General features: G+C 40.1%; 2 protein-coding genes across 5 annotated transcripts in view; one reads left to right on the top strand and one right to left on the bottom strand.

The window, feature by feature from the left end:
• BACH1 (BTB domain and CNC homolog 1) overlaps window positions 1–19,078 on the top strand; it is a 506,041-nt gene that overhangs the window by 83,507 nt on the left and 403,456 nt on the right. The gene's annotated exons all lie outside the window — the stretch shown is intronic.
• The window catches only part of GRIK1 (glutamate ionotropic receptor kainate type subunit 1), a 157,937-nt gene that overhangs the window by 15,687 nt on the left and 123,172 nt on the right, over window positions 1–19,078 (bottom strand). For 2 of the 4 annotated variants that reach the window (XM_065741799.1, XM_065741800.1), the window contains exons 9-14: window positions 18,498–18,542; window positions 15,334–15,447; window positions 13,886–14,089; window positions 13,069–13,292; window positions 7,924–8,042; window positions 3,265–3,482 (exon numbers count right to left, since the gene is read on the bottom strand). In XM_065741799.1, the coding sequence (XP_065597871.1) occupies window positions 3,265–3,482; window positions 7,924–8,042; window positions 13,069–13,292; window positions 13,886–14,089; window positions 15,334–15,447; window positions 18,498–18,542 (924 nt within the window). The remainder of the gene's footprint in view (window positions 1–3,264; window positions 3,483–7,923; window positions 8,043–13,068; window positions 13,293–13,885; window positions 14,090–15,333; window positions 15,448–18,497; window positions 18,543–19,078) is intronic. The other 2 variants (XM_065741797.1, XM_065741796.1) reach the window with 1 other exon arrangement.

Genomic DNA, 19,078 nt, shown 5'->3' with positions numbered 1-19,078 from the left:
GATACTGTTGCACTCAGTATCAGGGTTGCTGCCTATCAGGGCAAATGTGCTTGTCCAAAAGCCTGATGATGGGTAAAGCACTGGCTCTTTTGTGCTGCTATTGTTGCCTTGAAATCACATTTTTCAAGGATAAAGCATGAGAAACAAACCTAAAGTGGCTTCTAAGCAAAGTTCTGCCTTCAGCTTTCCTTTGCAATCAGGATTAAAGACCTATCCTTTTCCCACAGAAGTTTAGGGAATTTTTGCCACTGGCCTCAGTAAGTATCACTACCCAGTGGCATGGGGGAGAGGGGTGCCAGAAGCCATAGTCACTTCCATGAGGTACTGGACGTCCCTTCCTCCCTACTCCCCTCCCTGTTCTGTGGGAGCACTCTACAGAGAAAGGTCCTCAGAGGCTGTGAAAAGACAAACTGAACCTGCTCAGAGTTCTCTGTGCCTGCTGCCCTCAAGAGGTGCTATCTGCAATCCAAAAACCTTCAAGCAGTTGCACAGTGCTAACATGATTAAACCTTGCTCTTCCCCTGCGTGCTACCCAAACCTACTGAGCACAGCGTTGCTTCTGGATGAAATAGCATGTTAGACCTACAGGAAGTTGGACTGCTAGACACTGATTGTCTCAAGAGAGCATAGCCAACCATTGCTGAACTATTTTGTGCCACTACCTAGCATGAGTCAGACACACACAAACCAATTTTTGGTGAAAAAATGAGCCCACGGTCTCCTCCATGCATACACTTCCCCAATTCTGGAGCAGTATGTCCTCACCTCCTTCCCAGTCCCTATCTTTGGTTTGAAGCCATCACAGTTGATTTTAGGTTCACTGTGTTGGAGACCACTAATGCTCATTAAATGCCAACATCTGGGAGATTCCTGTGAGCAGCTGATTTTCTGGTTCTTTGAGTTTGAAATGCTAATGCGATTTCCCGTGAATTCAATACCTGTGAATTTCACATAAGTCTCAACCAAGACTTTAAGCTACTGGATACCAGTAAGCTTTGAAAATGGCTAAGTGGCTGTTCACAAGTAGAAGGCATTTGTACCGCTCAGCTGGGAATACTTTTTGAAACTGATGATGCATTTATTCAGCAAATTGAATCAGGTATTGAATTTACTAGAAAGATGTATTTCTTATTCAGATAAGTTTGATAGAAAGATCTCAGCTTCTTGACTTAGCAACTTGATTCAACTGACTTCACATTGATTTAAGTGGAGAAATGACTGCACACCTGCAGGTGGAACCTGGCTGGACTTGTAAGTTGAGAATAACATCTATTATCACAGAGGGGCAAGAAAGCAATGGAAGAGATATAGCATAGATATATTGGATTTTGACCAAATTTGTGTACAGGGCTGGGGTTTTACATCCTCCCAGTTCTCTCACTGCTGTTTATGTGGCTGTGTGTGTGTTTACTTAGCTCCAGAAATATATGCAGTATTTTGCAGTACAAGGAAGGCAAAATCGTGCCCTAGCAGGGCACACAGACTTCCTTTTGCATACATAAGTACTTGTTGTATTTACTGTACACATACTATGAAATTTTTGAACTTTTGGTCAAAGTACTAATATTGCGAGACTCTTGAAAGGCTTCTGTAATAAAAATAATAACATTTATTTATATAGAATTGTATGTGTGTCACTGATTACAAGTGCAATGAATTGTATTTTCTCTGCATCTGTCACTATGTCACCTTCACTCTGCCAGCTTATCTGTCTCCATTCTGTACTAAAACTGATGTCCTTTCATCAGGTTTTATGTACATGCATATTTCAGGCACAAGTAAGCTAACATGTATAGCATATAGATATTCAATCACCTTATTATTTTAAGAGGCTTGCATACTTCTAAGCCTCTAAGTTTTACCCTGAAGGATTAATGGTGCAAAAAAATATCACTGTAGAGCTGGAAACAGCTCTAGAAATTTGTCCTAAACCTCTTGTGGTGAAATTACAAGTTATTTCCAATGAATTACTGTGGAAGGAACACATTTCTGAAAAGTTATTTCTGGTGCTGAATTTGACTTCAGAATAGCAATGGCAGTGGCTGTCTTTAGGTAGTGAAGAGCTCATACCCAGGAAATGCCCCAAAGCATTCCAGAAGGCAGCAATGGTTGTTTCCCACTGCCTTGCATTACCATCGAGATCCTGTCCTTGCCTCATGAAGTTTCCAGGAATATCCTGAGATGGATTTCCCAGTATGTCTTAACAGAAATGTCTGCTCATCCTTCCAAGAACTGACTATAACAAGGCTATGAAAAATGCTGTACTCCGTGCATTTCTTTCAGCACAGAAACATTTATATTCAGTCACAGGAGAGCCATTACAAGGTGAGTTCACCCTTGACAACTCCACTAGGGATGGTGATGCTACACAATTGAAATGACCTTGATGAGCATTTCTAGTTTTGAGAAATGACCCAAATACTGATTCTTTCTGAGCAAGGAAATGCTCACTTTGCCTCATGTAGAAATACAAGGGGTTGTGGTTAAAACACTACAGGGGGATAGAGGCTGGAACATTGGGACTCTCAGCACAGAAGCTGAATCTGCTCATGCAAATTCAGGTGTTATTTTGCCCTACATGTTGTTTCACCAGAGTATCTCATCCTCAAAGGCACTGCATATCTGACTATCTATAAACATCATTCTTGGATGCTACAGTGAAAATCATGATACCACTTCATTAAACTTCCCTGCTGAGACTGTCAATGAAGCTGCTAATTAATTCTAATTGTCACAGGATTTTTGTATGTATTTCCTATATCTGTAGCTGGTTAGCTTTTAAAATTGACATTTCATGAGATTAACCCATCTTGTACCTAATTAATACTAACATTTCAAAAACAAACAAAAACAATTAAAAAGAAAAAAAGAAAAAAAAAAACAACTAACCAATTTATCTACAAAGCAATTATCCATGCAAAATGAGCCTTTACTTACAGATGTGTTTATGTGTATATGTGACCAATATATTAAGTCTGCATAATGCTGACCACAGAGTATTTTAAGAAAGGGGCAAAGCAGCTTGTAATTTGTCTACCTACGGTATTTTTCCAGTGCAAATGTGATCTTCAGAATCAATTTTAGCCAACTGTTTGTAAGAAGCTGAGATCCTGCTGTGAGAAGCAATCTGAGGAAGAATGTCCCCAGGTCCATAGCCTTGTTCCCTTCATGTTCTCCCATCAAAGGCACCTCACAGCATACATAGTAGTAGGTGATCAGCCACGGGTCAGTTTGACATCTCAGAGCTGGCTGATGCCATCTTACCTTGAAGAAGGTCATTGTGGATCCATCTCTAACAGCCCCGTACTCTATTTTGGTTTGCTTTGCCAAATCGTCGGCTGAATCAATGGGGGATTCCATCCTTTCTACGGTCAGGAAGGCAGCCAGGTTGGCAGTATAGGATGAGATTATGATTAAGGTGAAAAACCACCATATTCCTCCAACTATTCTGGTGGAAAGAGCTTTGGGCATGAGCTCTGATCCTGTTACAATATCATCAAAACAATCATATTAAAACGACACTGAAATATGCCTTTTCTGATACCACAGACTATTTTTAGGCACAGAATGCTTTTATGAGCCATAGTACAATAAAATGATTTAAACAGTAATCTCACAGATGCACATCTAACATTTATAATGGTAACACACTGTGAAGGGGATGTATGCCATGGTACATGACAAATGGAATTATCCTTGGATCTAAACCCCATTACCTCTCTGAGCTAACGCTCATTGTGCCATTAACCTTGCAACCCAAACAAGTTGTACTAGTATTTTTTATCCAATTCCTGAATTTCTTTTTGTCAGTATGCTGTAATCAATACTTTTAACCAGAGATCTTTAGCAGAATGCTGTTCTACTTATAAACTGCTGAAGAGAAATGCCTTACAAGAGGAAGCTGCTCTCTGTGCCTCCTATCCACATACCGAAGTAAGTAGGAACAAGGAGAGCAATATGCTTCCAGAGTATTAATAAGCCTGCATGAACTTGAGCTCACTACCCAGAGTGTGTCTTACTACAAAAGTGTGATTTACATTTTAAAATTCAGACTGTGAATGGAAGTATGCTTTGGATGTACAGGGCAATGCAAAATTTTGGACATTGAATTTGTCACTAGCTGTCAATGAAAAGGGTTTAGCAGTTCTGCCTGCAAGTCACACTGATAAGTATCAGTGATATATGTATGTGTACATAGGAGTGCATATAAGTGATCTGCCACAGTCATAAAATCCCATGGAATAACCCAGCTTGAGTGTTAAATGCACTAAAATGGCTTCTTAACAGCTCAGGCTGAATGTAAGCAACACAGGTACTCATATGTCTAAGCATTTTCATGCAGGTTTAATGCTGTTTTTTTTGTTTGTTTGTTTGTTTGTTTATTTTTGAGGTCTCCCCTCTGAACTTAGCTCATTAAATGGGATTTGGGGATCTGGTTTGGCAAAATACTTAGATGTGCACCTGAATACTTCTGATTTCAAAATCAAGCATCAGCATAATTATTTTACTGATGAAAGATGGACTAAAGAATGTATTCTGCTTGTGAATGGAAAGCTCAGCATGTAAAACTTTTGATGTAATAAATATTTATATTACTGGAAAACATCCTGATAATGCATTCTCTTTCCTGAACTATTTAATGATTTCTGGAAGAAATGTAAGTGGGTTATAGATAATATTTTCAGACTTTGCAAAAACTGTGAGCATGACTTCTGGGGCAAAGACTGAAAGGGTAAGAAGCTTACAAACAGCTAGCAAACAGATTTAACTCAGCTTCGTAAACATATAGACATGTCTTTTAAAGGTCAGTGCTGAGCGTAGCCCTAGGGTTTCAGGAAGCTGACAGAACTGCCGAATTGCAAGAGCAGATGCTGTGCCTGTGCTGCTCTGGTGCTACATGGATTTCAAATTAGGCCAGCAGCCTAAAAGCAAAAGCTCTTGCTTAAAATTTGATTCCAGTCTACCCATTTCTAGAGCTGTAGCTCTATTTGGGTTTGTGTTCTATTTTACTTCCTTTTTCTTCCAGATTAGGTTTATTTTTTTTTTTCATGACATTAAGTGGTATCCTTTTATTTTTATTTATTTATTTTACATTGTTGGTCTCAGAATTGTGTATTTCTCTTCAAGCTGGGATTGAACTGCAAAAGCTGGCTTCGAAGACCGCTGATTCAGATCATCCTGATGGTGTAACACGTTTAAAGCTCAGGAAGCTCCACACATACAGATTCTGAACTTGATCCCCGATGCAAACACATAGCTCTGATGTGTACACACAAATAATCACAGAATCATAGAGTTGTAGGGGTTGGAAGGGACCTCCAGAGATCATGGAGTCCAACCCCCTGCCAAAGCAGCTCCCTAGCCCAGGTTGCACAGGTAGGCGTCCAGGCGGGTCTGGAATATCTCCAGAGAAGGAGACTCCACCACCTCTCTGTGCAGCTGTGCCACTGCTCCGTCACTGCACTGGGAAGGAGTTCCCACAAACATTTGTGTGGAACTTCCTATGCTTCAATTTGTGGCCATTTCCCCTCACCCTACTGCCACAAACTGCTGAACAAGCAACAAAGAAATCTGCCAGCGCAGCTGCATGGCGGCACAAATAGGCAGGTGGAGAAGCCCTGTGTGTTGAATCTGTGGGGTGCCAAACCTCCCATGATTCTCTCTGCCAAGCATTGTTTGTGAAAAAGCAGAATACATTCTGTGCAATTAAGCTCAAGACTCCTGGGTCTATTAATTATGTAGTGAGCATTGGTTTTTGCTTTTGGAAGGTGCTGAGCATGCTCTCATCCCAGCTGAAACAAGCAGGCCCAGCATCTCTTTTGATCAGCCCCATGATTATTTTATTGTTCACCTTTTCGTGTCCCCTGACTGCAGCAGAGAGCACTAGGATAAGCTTCACGCCCCTGACTTCATCCTAAGCACTCTCCTGAGCTGAGTACTACTGTTCTGCCCATCTGGCTGGAAGGGGGCTCTGGCAGGTAACTTGCCTTGCTGAAAGTAGTGGTTTCTCTAAATGAATTTGATGAAATGTGACCCATTTGGATGCTTTCGGAGTATACATAACATATTTGAGACTTTCAGGGGAAAACCAGGAGAAATAACATCTAAATAGGAATGTTGCTAGTAAGACTCAGGGTCAGGGACAATACTTGCTGAAGTCTCTCTAGTGCCTTTTTATGGCAGACATGACAGCCAATCCTGATCCAGACTTTGCTCACGCTCTGTAGAAAAGAGAAAGTCTGATCATCACATTTTAAAATTTAATAACAAGTGGCTTCCAATCAAGCATAGCAAGCAGCTGCTGTCAACAAGAAAGAGTATAACACTAGATGCAGAATCTCACAACCATTCACTCCATGTTCAAGCTCTTCACATTAGCGATGATGCACTTACAATCACACGCACCACAAGTTTATACATGGAAACATTTGTGTTGCCTTACAAATGTTTTTTCTTTCTTTCTTTCTCTTGTTTTGTTTTTATGCTTCTTGAAAGACAAGCAGAGTCTGGTTGGGGCTGACTGTCATGTACCCAAGGTAGTGGTAACGAGCAGACATCGCATCCCACAGTTTGCTGTGGATGATGGTAAACTCCAAAAAAGGCAGTACATTGAAACACAAAATCCTGGGGCACTTTCACACACACGGCAGTCACATCTATATACACACACCTGCCTGATACTGTAAAACCTCAGTCTGCATTTCACTGATCAGTTGGAAGGACAATGAAACAAAGGAGCAAAACAGAATGGCTCTTCCTTTGGCTGGTCACCTTCAAAACCATTTCTGTGAGGCTTTGAATGGCTTCAGAGAGCATTTCTATTCTGTCAATGCATTACTGCACCAATATAAGCAAGGGCATCCTAGATACAAGACAATCTATACCACGTCTAGGAAAGATCCTCCTAATGTTTCTTTTACTTCTACTCATGTCTGTTAAAAAGGGAAGAATAAACTGTACCTGCATGAGTGTAGAGATGGTTTTACACTCCTTACTTAAATGTTTAGGAATCTAATACTGAAGCAAAATGGTATTTCTTCTGGATTGCCTTTTTGGTAGTTGTTGTGGTGCGGGTTTTTTTGTTCAGCTTTGATTCAAGTAGAAATTTTGACAGAAATTATTTTCATCCCTTTCAGTGGACCCCAGTTTTGTGAATAGTAACTTAATTGGAAACCTTTGAATATATATGCCATAACCAAATGTGGTCAGGATACATATCTCTTTTACTTCCCATACGAAATGTGCTTCACTGCCCTTCCTTGTCAATTGAGTATAATGTCAGCTGTTTCCAAAACCATCAGCAACAGGTGCTTGTGACTGTATTAAGTTAATGCTTCTAGGGTTGGATGCGTTTACAGAAGGATGGGACTCATACCTGCAGAAAAGCCATAAAAAAAAGGTTTGGTTTTCGTTTTATACAAAGCGTTTAACAAGCGCCAACATACTTAACAGTCCTTCTGAAGAAATTGCATTATCTTTTCTGTTTGTCAGTGAAAACATTTTTTCTCGGGTAGCTAAGGCTGTTACTGATTCTATTGGGATGAAGCCCAATTGGGAAGACATTTTCCTATTGCCAAACCTCTTAAGTCAACAGACTGAACTTCAGCATAAAGAACATCATATTCTTCTAATGAATATTTTCTGTTTAACTCCAGCAACTCCGATGTGGCCCTATCTGCTTACCTCTTTCCCAAACTTCCCCTCCTTGTTCCTGCTATAGCCCTATCTTGGATTTTGCAGGTTGCCCTCCTCTGCCATCTCCTAGCTCTGGAGATATGTTACTTTCTTCCTTTCCCGTATCGCTTTAGTTCTGAGATCAGGTTTTACAGTATAAGTTGTAATTACAGAGGGTGGAGTTTACCAGCACAGAAGCCCTTAAGCAGACTGTGGGATGTGTGTGACAACGAAGTGTAACCGATGTACCTTGCTGCATGAGAGCTCCAACTCCAAACCAGAAACTATTTAGTAAAGTAAAATTGTTTTCCACCACATCTGAGTCTGGGTTGCACGGGTGGGGGTTATACCATTCATAAGGTGTAAACCTGTGGCAGTTAACAGAAACAATCTGTAAACATCAAATAGAATACACACAGCGGCAGCAGACCTGAACAACGCACAAAACGAGGAGATTAATGAAGAAAACATGAGAAAAGGAAACCTCAGCGGGAAGGTTGTCTGCAGGACGTCCAGCAGCTGCCTCATGCAAGCTGTGGAGCATAATGTCATGGCCTTGCTCCTAGCACAGGACTTGTGTCCTTACTCCTGTTGCTCCTTGGTCACTGCTCTCAAGGCTGGGGCTGGTGGAAGGCTTGAATCCCCCAGCACTTTGCAGCCTGTGTTGCTGGAAGGGCACAACTTCCCCAGGGCTTTGCAGCCTATACTGCTGGAGGGGGCCAGATCCCACAGCGCTTTGGTGCCTGCATTGCTCCCAGGCAGACCTTTGAAGGGGTGGGGAGGTAGCTTGAAGCCCACACCATGCTCCATGGCAGAGCTTTTGGAGAATAGTGAAGATAGAACAGCCCTCTCAAGGCAACAATTTCCAGCTTGATACTTTGATGTGGGATGCCTTCACAGAGCTGCCCTGGCAACAGGGAAAATGCCTGCCAGCAGCTGGGAAGTGATGGAGGGCAATTGCCATAGGGCCATGCGGTGTGGAAAGAATCATACAATTGCTCTCAATCTGAAGGATTCCATCCTGTTCCCCATGCACTATGCTATATATGCAAACTGCGCCCATTCTGGTCTGCAAAACGCTTGTAGGAGTTACTTTTAAGATGGTCCCTCCCCAGGGTGTCTTGCCTGCTATTGCTTCCCACTGCTGTGTGGCTCGCTGCATACTTTCTCATGAAGTTTATGATTATAGCTTTAATTGACAACGTCATGCCAATACATTTTAATTACTGTTCCAACAATATAATTAAGCATTGAATTTACGCATGGTTGCAAGCAGAGCGCCTTGCTTAGATGAAGTAAGGAACTCCGGTAGTCATGAACTTGCTAATTGAAAGTAGGCAGCTTAGGATGCCATTAGCTGGGCAATCTTACTATTACTAGCATCATAGTGATGAAAAATTGTAGCAGAAGACAGTTTTCAGACTCAAGACACAACTGTTTCACATACACCAGTTAGAAGAATCACCAAGTTGTATGTTTCAGAAAGCCTTTGCGTAGCAATGAAATGGTTCCCAGTTCAGTTTGTGCACAAGTGGGCAAAAACATGTTCCCACAGGACAGTGAGAAGATGTGCAAACAGCTGTAGGGCCTGACCAGGAGGGAGACCCCAGGCTGGGATGGGACAAAAATCTCCATCACCAAAACAGCCAAATGGTGGTTGATAGAAAGCAACAGTGAAATTCTGGCAGCAAAACTCCTTCTGCCACAGTAGAAAGACTATTATCACAACAAATGCATAGTTTAATGGGATACTAGGGTTTATATTTCCATCTTTTTTTTTTAAAAAAAAGGTGGTTTTCTTCTTGCATTTCTATTGCTGTGCTGAGCATCAAAAAGAGACTGGATTACAGCCTATTTCATCCCTCACTCACATCTGGTATTTTTTTGATCACTTCTCCTTATAAGACAAGACATACAAGGTCACCTTACCATCTTTTTCATAGGCTGTGCATGACCTTATTCACCTCATATGAATGATGGTTACCTCAGCTCTACCATCAGTGGTACAAAGAGCACAGGGAGTTTGACATAGCAATAAATGGAAATCTTGGCAGTAAATGCCTTCTTCATTCAGTGTGCTTTGGACAAGAGTTTTGTCAATCCGTAACCGTTAGTAGTGATAAAAATGTCAGTGTTTGAGTTTACAAATTATGGAACAATGACAGGGCTATGTAATACTCAAAGACAAATAAGAAATGGTTCAGCTGCTGAAAAATCTGAAGAAAGAACAGTAAAATTACCTCAGTCCATGAAGATTATTCCCAAGAATTTGTCTTCTGTTAACTGATGTCAAAACACCATTAACTGTTTAATTTACTATGGCAGTGTTAAAAAGCAGATGATTCCTGAAATTCCTAAAACCATTCTAGCCAATATTTAATGAAATTTTTTACAAATCTTGCAGAAAGCATGGCATATCTGAAGACATGAGCAGTCCTAGATGTGGACATTAAGGAAAGTTTAGCTTCTTGGCAGAAACTGAAATTTATAAAGTCTGGAGTAAATTGAGACCACACGTGAGAACTGTTTTATGTACTTCTTCAAATCACAATATAATTAGGCATTGGTTTTCGACATCAATTCAAAAAAAGCATTTATGTCAGAAAAACATATACATTCAGAAAGTGATATTAAGTATTTCACTTAACTTGTGTGTTCTTCTCTTTCCCTAGTATAGATACGTTATGAGAATGATATACTCAATATATTTAAGATGTTACAAGTCAGGTTTTTGGCTGAATATTATAAATGCGTATACCTGTAATCATGTTTAAGCCTTCTAGCCACATTTGAAAAATGAACTGAGGTCTTAAAGGTTATTCCTGCAAGTTTTGTGAATCACTGCAGCAAGTAGCCCCACCAAGGGACAGCTGCAGGACAAACTCCCAACATGTGCTGTAACAGTTAACATATATGCGAGGGATCTCTTATAAATCCTTCAACTGCAAGGACAGCAAACAAGCAAACAAACCTTCAAATTGTAATTATGGTCCACTATGAGACACAAATTTGGAGGGAAATCATGCTTCCTTAGTTAAACAGACCCTAGAACTACTGCCTTTTAGGAAGATTTGGGAGAAAAAAAAAAGAAAAAAAAAGAACACAGTGACACAGGCCAGAGCTACAGATTTACCCAAAAGCTGTGCTGTCACATGGAGCAATATCAGATGGCCAAGACTGTAAAGCAAACAGGTTTCACATGATGACCTGTGAGTACTGAGTTTCCATTTGGTTTGTTCGTGGCCATGTCTGTGAGTAGGATACGTTGCAAGCAGGCAGGGGATCCTGATGTTCATTTATTCTTCCAGCCTTAATGCCAGTGTTTGTTTGTTTGTTTTGATTTTGTTTTGTGTTTTTTTTTTTTTAATAAAAGAACTGAGGATAATTTGGGCTTTGCTTTCCATTCTGCCTGACCTGAGGTGGAGAGGATGTTTTCAGTCTTGGCACACAACTGCAATCTGTGATGATTGAGCAGATTTAACATTAGTCATGAGTGAGATCATGATTTGCGTACAGTAAGAGCTGTTATTTATGGTACAGTGAGCCACTGTAAGAGCTTGTGGGAAGCAATGACTAATTGTGTATAGTCCCATCAGTGCCAGGGAGGGATGAACTTTCTCTGTTAAATAGGGCCAACACCAATAAGTTAACCGATGAGCTCTTCTCCTCTAATTCCCTCCTTCTTCACATTCTCAGAAATTTAAAGGAAAAAGTAAATCTCACAAAGTTCTGTACTTCAGCACTGATACAGACATATGCAAACAAGTGAAGCTTTCACATAGGCTGACCTTAGAAAACTAGGTTTGTTCAGTGTACCATAGAGAATTGTATGCCCAAGGCCAGTCACTCTCAGCAGAACTATTCCTCTGAATGAAGGTTTCACAGGGCAGTGTCTTTAGGTTAGAAGAAAAGAGGGAAATGGTGGAAAAGCAGTCCATTTGATTTAGCTCACACATGTGGAAGTCAGGCAGAACGTATCAGAATGAATGATTCAGATTACTGTTATTTTGATGTTTGAATGAGGGCTATAGATGCACACACTGGAATGAACATATTATTGCTGAATTTTTAAAGTAGAATATCATTGTTTGCAATAAAAACTGCAGCATTTCCATGTTATATTTGCTATGATATGAAAGGCTGAGTTTTCAGTGATATATCCCTTCAGTTCTTATATTTCATAGTATAAATGTTTTCTCTGTCTATTTTCCCATATTAATGTAGAATATATTGCTATACATGCAAAAAAAAATGCATAATGAAAGTGGAGGAAGCATTAGTGATCCTAAGTAAAATGATCAAAATGTAAGTATCTGTGAAGCATTAATAAAAAGTCTATCTACCAGCTAAATTATGAAAAGGAAACAACTAAGGATAGGATGAGATTTAAAAGATAGAGTAGTAATGAAATTCCAATGTCATTATTTGAAGAAAGCAACAATAACTATACCAGTTAACAGAGTTTATGTTTACTGAAGAGTATAGGAAAAAAGATGTCTCAGTGACCAATTCCCTCTGACAAGTTTCTAAGTTCATTTTCTTTCATGCTTGGGTTTCTCTTGCTCAAAGCCACAGAGCAACTGACTCATGGTCCATGTTCCCTGAGGCCACAACAAGTAGCTTGTAGCTGGCTTGTGAAACCATATCAACTGTCTTGAGTTTTTAAGGTAAAGTTCAACGTTAAGGGTGTAGACTGCTCTGCTGGTCATAAAATATAATTTGGAGTATGACTGTGGACCACTGGTCCAGAAACTTTCAGGCACACTTTCAGTGCTTTGAGAACATAATAAGCTCTAATTTCTTTCAGAAAAGTGTTGTTTATTTGCTTGTTTCCTACTGTTTTTGCACTGGGAACCTGTCACTGACAGGTAGCGTAGGGTGCACCTCAGGATGGTGCTGGGAGAGAGCAATGGGTATGCAGCACCTTGCAGAACATCCCCCTGGGATCTTAGGTACATTTATCTGTATTTTCAAAGGGAAGTGAGCTGAACTAGTTAGCATCCTTCTGCAAAAATGTGTTCACATCCTCTTTCTTACCTTTCAACTGTATGCACTGTTAATGTGAAAAAAGAAGTGCTTACATGCAACTAGTATCAGCTACTTTTCAACATGCAGTTTACTGAGGTGCTGTGCACTGGCAAAGAAAGGCTGACATATTTCATCACATATTTCTCTCCATTCAGCCCTTAAGCACAGTTAAATCTTATCACATTGCAGTATGTTAAAGTGATAGCGGTGTTGATGTGTAAATACCAAGAGAATTTGTAGAACATTATATTTTAGACTGGATAAAACCCTTAGGACAGTATTAAAGCTGTTTTGCAAAGCCCATTCAACACCTATGGATGAGAGGTAGTTAATACGGATGCATCTAGAACTACATCTTTGACTTACCTTGCAATGACAAAGAGGACACAACTGACTCCGAGGCAGGCTAGGAGAACATACATCCAAATATCAGGAGAAAGAGGGTTTAAAAAAGAGAAAACACCAGGGTTTGTGCCATTGGGCTTCCGGTACAAGATACTGATTCCCAGCGTCATGAATGGCTTGGAAAAATCAATTACCTTCTCTCTTACATAAGTAATAGTGAGAGGAGCAACTGCCAGATCAGCTTTCTGAAAACACAAATGGGAAAATACTCATTCTTTTTCATGTTTTCATGCAAGAACACTATTATTCCTCCTATTTCTTCCTTTGAGTATTAAGAAAGAAATTAATTTCACTACAAAACTGAAATGTGAGACAAAAGTTAATGGTGCTAGGGTACTACTGGGTACGTGACATTCTGCTTCCTTTTTCTGCATGTGAGGGAACCTCTTGGCTTCTGTATGTGGAAGATCTGACTATACTTGGGCACTTGGCCCCTGAGGAGGCCGTGCCCCAGGGAGTTCCGTTCCTGGGAGGCTGATGTTCACAGTTTGCCACAGGGTAGATGTGCACTGCAAGTTCTGCTAGAGCTTATAACCAGAAGGTGGGCATAACCTGTGAGAGCTCAGCACCCACTGGCTCACTGCTGTCAGAGGTTCCCCCTAGCACCCAAGCACTGCCAGTTCAGGTGTATTGCTGTGATTTCTTACTCTAATCAGAGGCAGTAGGACTGATCAGTGGCTTGAAAAGCTATGAACTAATGTAAACATTTCAAGGGGACTGGCTTCTCACAAAACACTGCAGTTGAAAGGAAAATAAAAAGAGAATGATTCAATCTTACATGATCTATGAGTTCTTTGACCATCCCATTCCACTCTCCTTTGTCATTCTGGGCTCCATATTTACCATCAGAAACTAGTTTGACCTCATAGATGAAGCCCAAAATATTAGACAGCTCCTTTAGCAAATCCAGGCAGTAACCCTCAAATCTGTCATTTCCGTACAAAGGCTTGTCAGACTTCTTGTACATAACATAGGGATCTTCCTATAGAAAAACACAGAAGAAATAGCAATATAAGTGAGATTTGTTTCAAATTCTCTAAATTATGTGAATATTTTATTAATGGCTTGCAATTAGATGGATACTACTCATTTACTATGTCCATTAAAAACTGCTCTAGGTATGTTAACAAAATCATGGAATCAATTAGCGATAAGCATAAAGGCTTTAATTGTCACTGGAACAGACCATTCATAGCTCCCATGGGCTTTAATTAAAGTAGTGCTTAGCAGCTTCAGAATCAGATTCAAGATCTGTACTCTACATGGTCCCATCCTGAGGAACAGGAAGGAATACTGAAGGAGAAGCCTGAAAAATGGAAAAATAATCCTAAACAGAAGCTAAAATCTGACATTCTTCTAGGAAAAAATTTAAAGAGTTATCTTTACTGAAAAATTCTCTAGTGTTTGATAAAGCTGTGAGCTGAGCAGGCATTCAGAAGAGAAAAATGAGAACAGCATTGGTAGACTGCAAACTACTTTGTTTTCTTTTTAAAGGATTTTGGTTAGAAGTAGGTCTGGGGAAAAATCTTGCTGCAATTTAGTATGGTAAAAAGACCTCTGGCAATAGAAAAGAAGGACAGGGTGAGTTTCTCTTCTCCTAAGGGTTAGATGGAATAGACGGGGAAAAAAAAAAGTGGCATGAATGACCACAGAGAAAACATGGGGAAGGCAATTGGCTGAAAAAACATTTTCACATTTTCTATTAATCATAATAAGGACATATTTCAATCAGCCTGTCCACTGTTTTTTGCTTTCTTTAATTCCTCTTCATTTAACTCTCAGTTAAAAGAAAGGACGTACAATGACTACAAAATTGAGCATTTATGTGTGTTAATTCTTTTGGGAAAAAAAAGCATACAGCTTTCATCTCTAAAATAATGAAGAATTCTTTTGGGAAGAAAAGTACGCAGGGTTCATATCTGAAATACTGTAGCAAGCTGAATAATTTTGAAGACAGAGGTATCCCATAGTCTTTAACTGGTAGTGGTGTATTTTGAGTCCACTGTATGGCTAGATGACACCTTATGCTGTTTCTGAGTCTACTTCCAAAAATTTGCTTGAAAAAAAGAGTATTTTACCAAATTGTGTTTTAGTATGGAGGAAAGCAGCAGTGGAGTGCAGAACAGAGGTGTCACGGTGGCTGCGTAGGGCCCCATGACACAACACAAGCCATGCCTGCAACCTGTGCCATGTGTGGGGACTCCAGTTCTTCCCACCACGACTTACCAAAATGGTCGTGACAATCAGTGTCCGGTTAGCCAATGAGTCCGTGATGTTGGTCGATCTGTCCTTGTTGCTATCTGTCATGTTAAGGCCACTGTAGGAGTTCCAGACACCGATCTAGGTAGAAGAGAGGAGGTGAAAGTCTGCCCAGTCACAGTGAGCAGACTTAGTGAAATGCAGCATTTCTCTAAATGCTCATGGTCTGGTCAGTGTGCACTGGCTCTAGTCATCACAGAAAGAGACAGCAGCAGTACAAGATGCTTGAGAAGGGATATAGCTCTAGATCTGAATAAGGCAGTGACATTAAATGGTTGATCGTCACACTTAGAAAACACAGGGAATGTACTGCTCTTTCAAAAGCATGTTGAACTTGTTTCACTGTAAGACTATAAGATGTGTCAATACAGCTGTGTATTAGCCAATTTTCTACAAAAATGGAACATGTTGACTTCCTTTCCTGCTAAAAAATGTCAAACATCTATTTTTTATGGATTTTTTACTTCTTTAAATGGTAGAGTTGAAGCATACATCCAGACCCCTCTGTCTTCCAATGAAAGAGATTAAAAGCTTGAATAAATACGTTGAAGTAGATTGATGGATGCAGTGGCCTTTCGCTCCTGTTATGCCTTCATCAGGTTTAGTAAAGATTATTCTGTTATTTATTGACTACTACACATGCCAGAGCTAGCAAGGTAAGAACGTCTCACCCCCTGAACAGTATTTGTTCAGCAAATATACGTGACCAAAGGCAAAACTGATTTTTAATTTCTTTCTAACTCTGGAAACAGTGAAGAAATGTAGCATTTATTGTCTTATCTGAAGCCTGAAGAGAAAGATCTCCATTACTTCTGTGGATTTAGACTTCTACTTTAGGCTGACAGAAATTATAACCTTGGAGCTGATCTATTCAGTTAAGTATTTACTTAACAAAAATGCAGTCTGAAAGCATCTTCAGATTTTTTTACCTTTGGCTTACGTGTATACTGTGGTTGAAGGCTGCTGTGGGAAAACCTCAGGCAAGGAGCTTGCTCAGCTTGGTTTGTATTTTGGGCATGTATGGAGAGCACCAGACAGATGTCTTGGGAGACAGACGATGTCCATCCACAGAGCCATTTGCACTGCTGTGCCATTCTACCAGCGTGTTTCATCTCTACCCAAGCGAGATCAACTTTTGAATTCTTCCTCCTGGGGTTGCCCATGAAGCTGACAGGAAGCCTAAGATACACTGACTTGTCCTGTGTTCTGAAGGTCTGTGCCTGCCACCAGAAGCTCCATCATCGGAGCTAAATCAGAGCTTAATAAATAAAGACTCTTTCTTTAGTAGCTGACTGAGGTAGATAATGCTTCTCCATTGTACAGAACCCAGCAGATTAATTTGTGCCTGCTGATTATTATTTTGGGGTAATAACTATGCCATTTCATACAAATTTTGAGTTTGTGTCCCTGATTACCACTGCTCCTGTCTTCCATAACCATTTGCTCCAAAGCACACTTAGTGGGAACAGTTATGTATTTTTTATTCCTTAAGTATTTTTCAAGCATTCCCTTTGTTTCCATAATTAGATCAGGTGAGGAAACTGATCTTTAAAGTATACACAAAGTAAGATGTTGTATATTATGATACAGTTCTGTGATGATAATCTGCACCAGGAACATAGTAAATAACCAGTGCTGTTGAATTTGCACCAGGGTGCCTGAATTAATCAAAAGCTCTTCTGCTTGTTGTTACTGACTTGATTTGCTTTTATCAGCTGGCAGCAGGGAAGAGGAGAACAACCATGAAGAACATGGAACAACACAGTCACAGTGCATACAAAATACACCAGGAGAACACTCTACATCTGAAGAATAGGATGACACCACAGGTCAACCTTCATTAGAGCAATGGAGGAGGTCGGAGGGGCACTGGAAGAATGAGGCCAAGGCAGTACATCACTATGGTGAATCCAGGAGATTTATTGCAGTTTAGTGACAAGTTTGAGAGGTGTCATATGCCCTTCTCAGCAAATCTATATTCTGAACAATTACAATTCGGTTTAAATCAATTCAGCTTAACATGAAGTGCCTAGACTCAAAAGCCAGATTGGGTCAGCAGTGTTGTGCACGTCAGGTAGGATGATCTATTCACCAGGAATGAAGGAAATTGAGTCCTTTTGCCTTTGCCCCATTGATTGATATTAAAACAAAGGTACTAAGTATGTCCTTTACAAGAACAAGAAAACAGTGCTGTATTTTACACTGTACTACTCTGTAGTATTAAAAAAAACACAAAAACAAAACCTTATTTAATTGTACATGTGGGAGGGGAAATAATAAGAGCTGTGCAAAAGATATCAAAAAGATGTAATTCTGAGTGTTATAAGAAATTTTCAACTTGTGAATCCAAAATACTTTAAACATAGTAAATGCAATCATTATCTTCTCTATACAGAATAGTGACTGTGCGGTACAGGGAACTGCGGATTGTACCTCCAGCAGGGAACAGTACATGGAGCTGGTCTCTGACTCCCACTTCTGTGCCTTATCCACCAGGCAGAGACATCTTATGTCAAAAGGGAACTGAAATTAGTGAAGTAATTTAGATCTTTTATAAACAAGCTTAGTTCAGATTTCCATATGTTAGCGAATGACAGCATCCCCTTAATTATCTATATTATTTTCTATAAGGAGTTAATAACACACTTGTCAAAATTTTGAGTCAATGATGCTAGAACATTGCCTGCACAGTATGTGTTCTTGTGGGAGGCAAAAATACTCCCTGCATGTTAAAACAATCGTGTTGCTGGTGCTCATAGACACGTTGTAAATTTACCACTTTTGGTAATTCCTAAATGAATCAGAAAGGATAACTGCTGTGGAAAAGGACTGCTTCATTGCAGTCGGGAGACTCTACTCAAAGAGGGGAAAGGCACAGCTTCCAAGAAATAAAATAATAATGATGAAAAAAAGATCTTGATGAAAAATCTGACTCCTGCCAACATTTTTTTTATTAGTTAGGGCTACATTATCTCAAGTTTGGAGAAAACTTATCCTAGCAAAATAATTCACATTCTTGGATTGACTGTTGTCTCTAAACTGCAATTTGAAAGTTACTGTAAAACCCAAAGGATGAGTCTGAAGACGCAACCCAAAGGTTTTTTTTTTGCATCACCTGTCTGTGTACAAACCTTCTTCCACACTTTATATAAATGATTAGAAACCTCGCCAGCAGCCTTGGTGCAAAGAAAAATAAACAGAGTGCTTCATTAAAAATGAAAAGAGAATGAGTCTGGAGAGCTGTGTGGGAGCAATTAAGCTTGAAGTCTCAATTAACCCACAGCAAGCATCACTGAGTCAAGCCAGTGTACCTAGAGCAAGAGACAACACATCCTCCAGCTGACATGAGCTGGTAATACTCACCTTGGGGATTTGCAGACACCTGCAGTAGGTGCCCATTACAATGCACACTGGAAGACCATGCTGGCTGGCCAAGAGCAGGTCAAGATCACCCCATATCCCTCTGGGAGCCCATAGACCCTGTTGTTATCCAACATGGCCCCTGGTTGGCATTGCTGTAGTAGCACAGCCAAAAACATCCTTGGCTTTGGGTTCATTTTAGAATCAAGGAGTCCTCTCCACCCTTCCCCTTTGCATCTTCAATACAATTTGTAAGTGGTAAATAAGGGAAATAAGAACTGTTGACTTCAAATTTACTTTTCTGACGCGTGCTTCCTTGAAATTCCTCAAAGAATGTGAATCTTATTAGACA

The sequence above is a fragment of the Cyrtonyx montezumae genome, unplaced genomic scaffold (genome assembly GCF_038088225.1).
Source record: "Cyrtonyx montezumae isolate F1298 unplaced genomic scaffold, pur_monq_1.0 scaffold_3, whole genome shotgun sequence".
Taxonomy (NCBI): domain Eukaryota; kingdom Metazoa; phylum Chordata; class Aves; order Galliformes; family Odontophoridae; genus Cyrtonyx; species Cyrtonyx montezumae.
The sequence above is the reverse complement of the archived record's forward strand: the minus strand, read 5'-3'. Positions and strand labels throughout refer to the sequence as shown.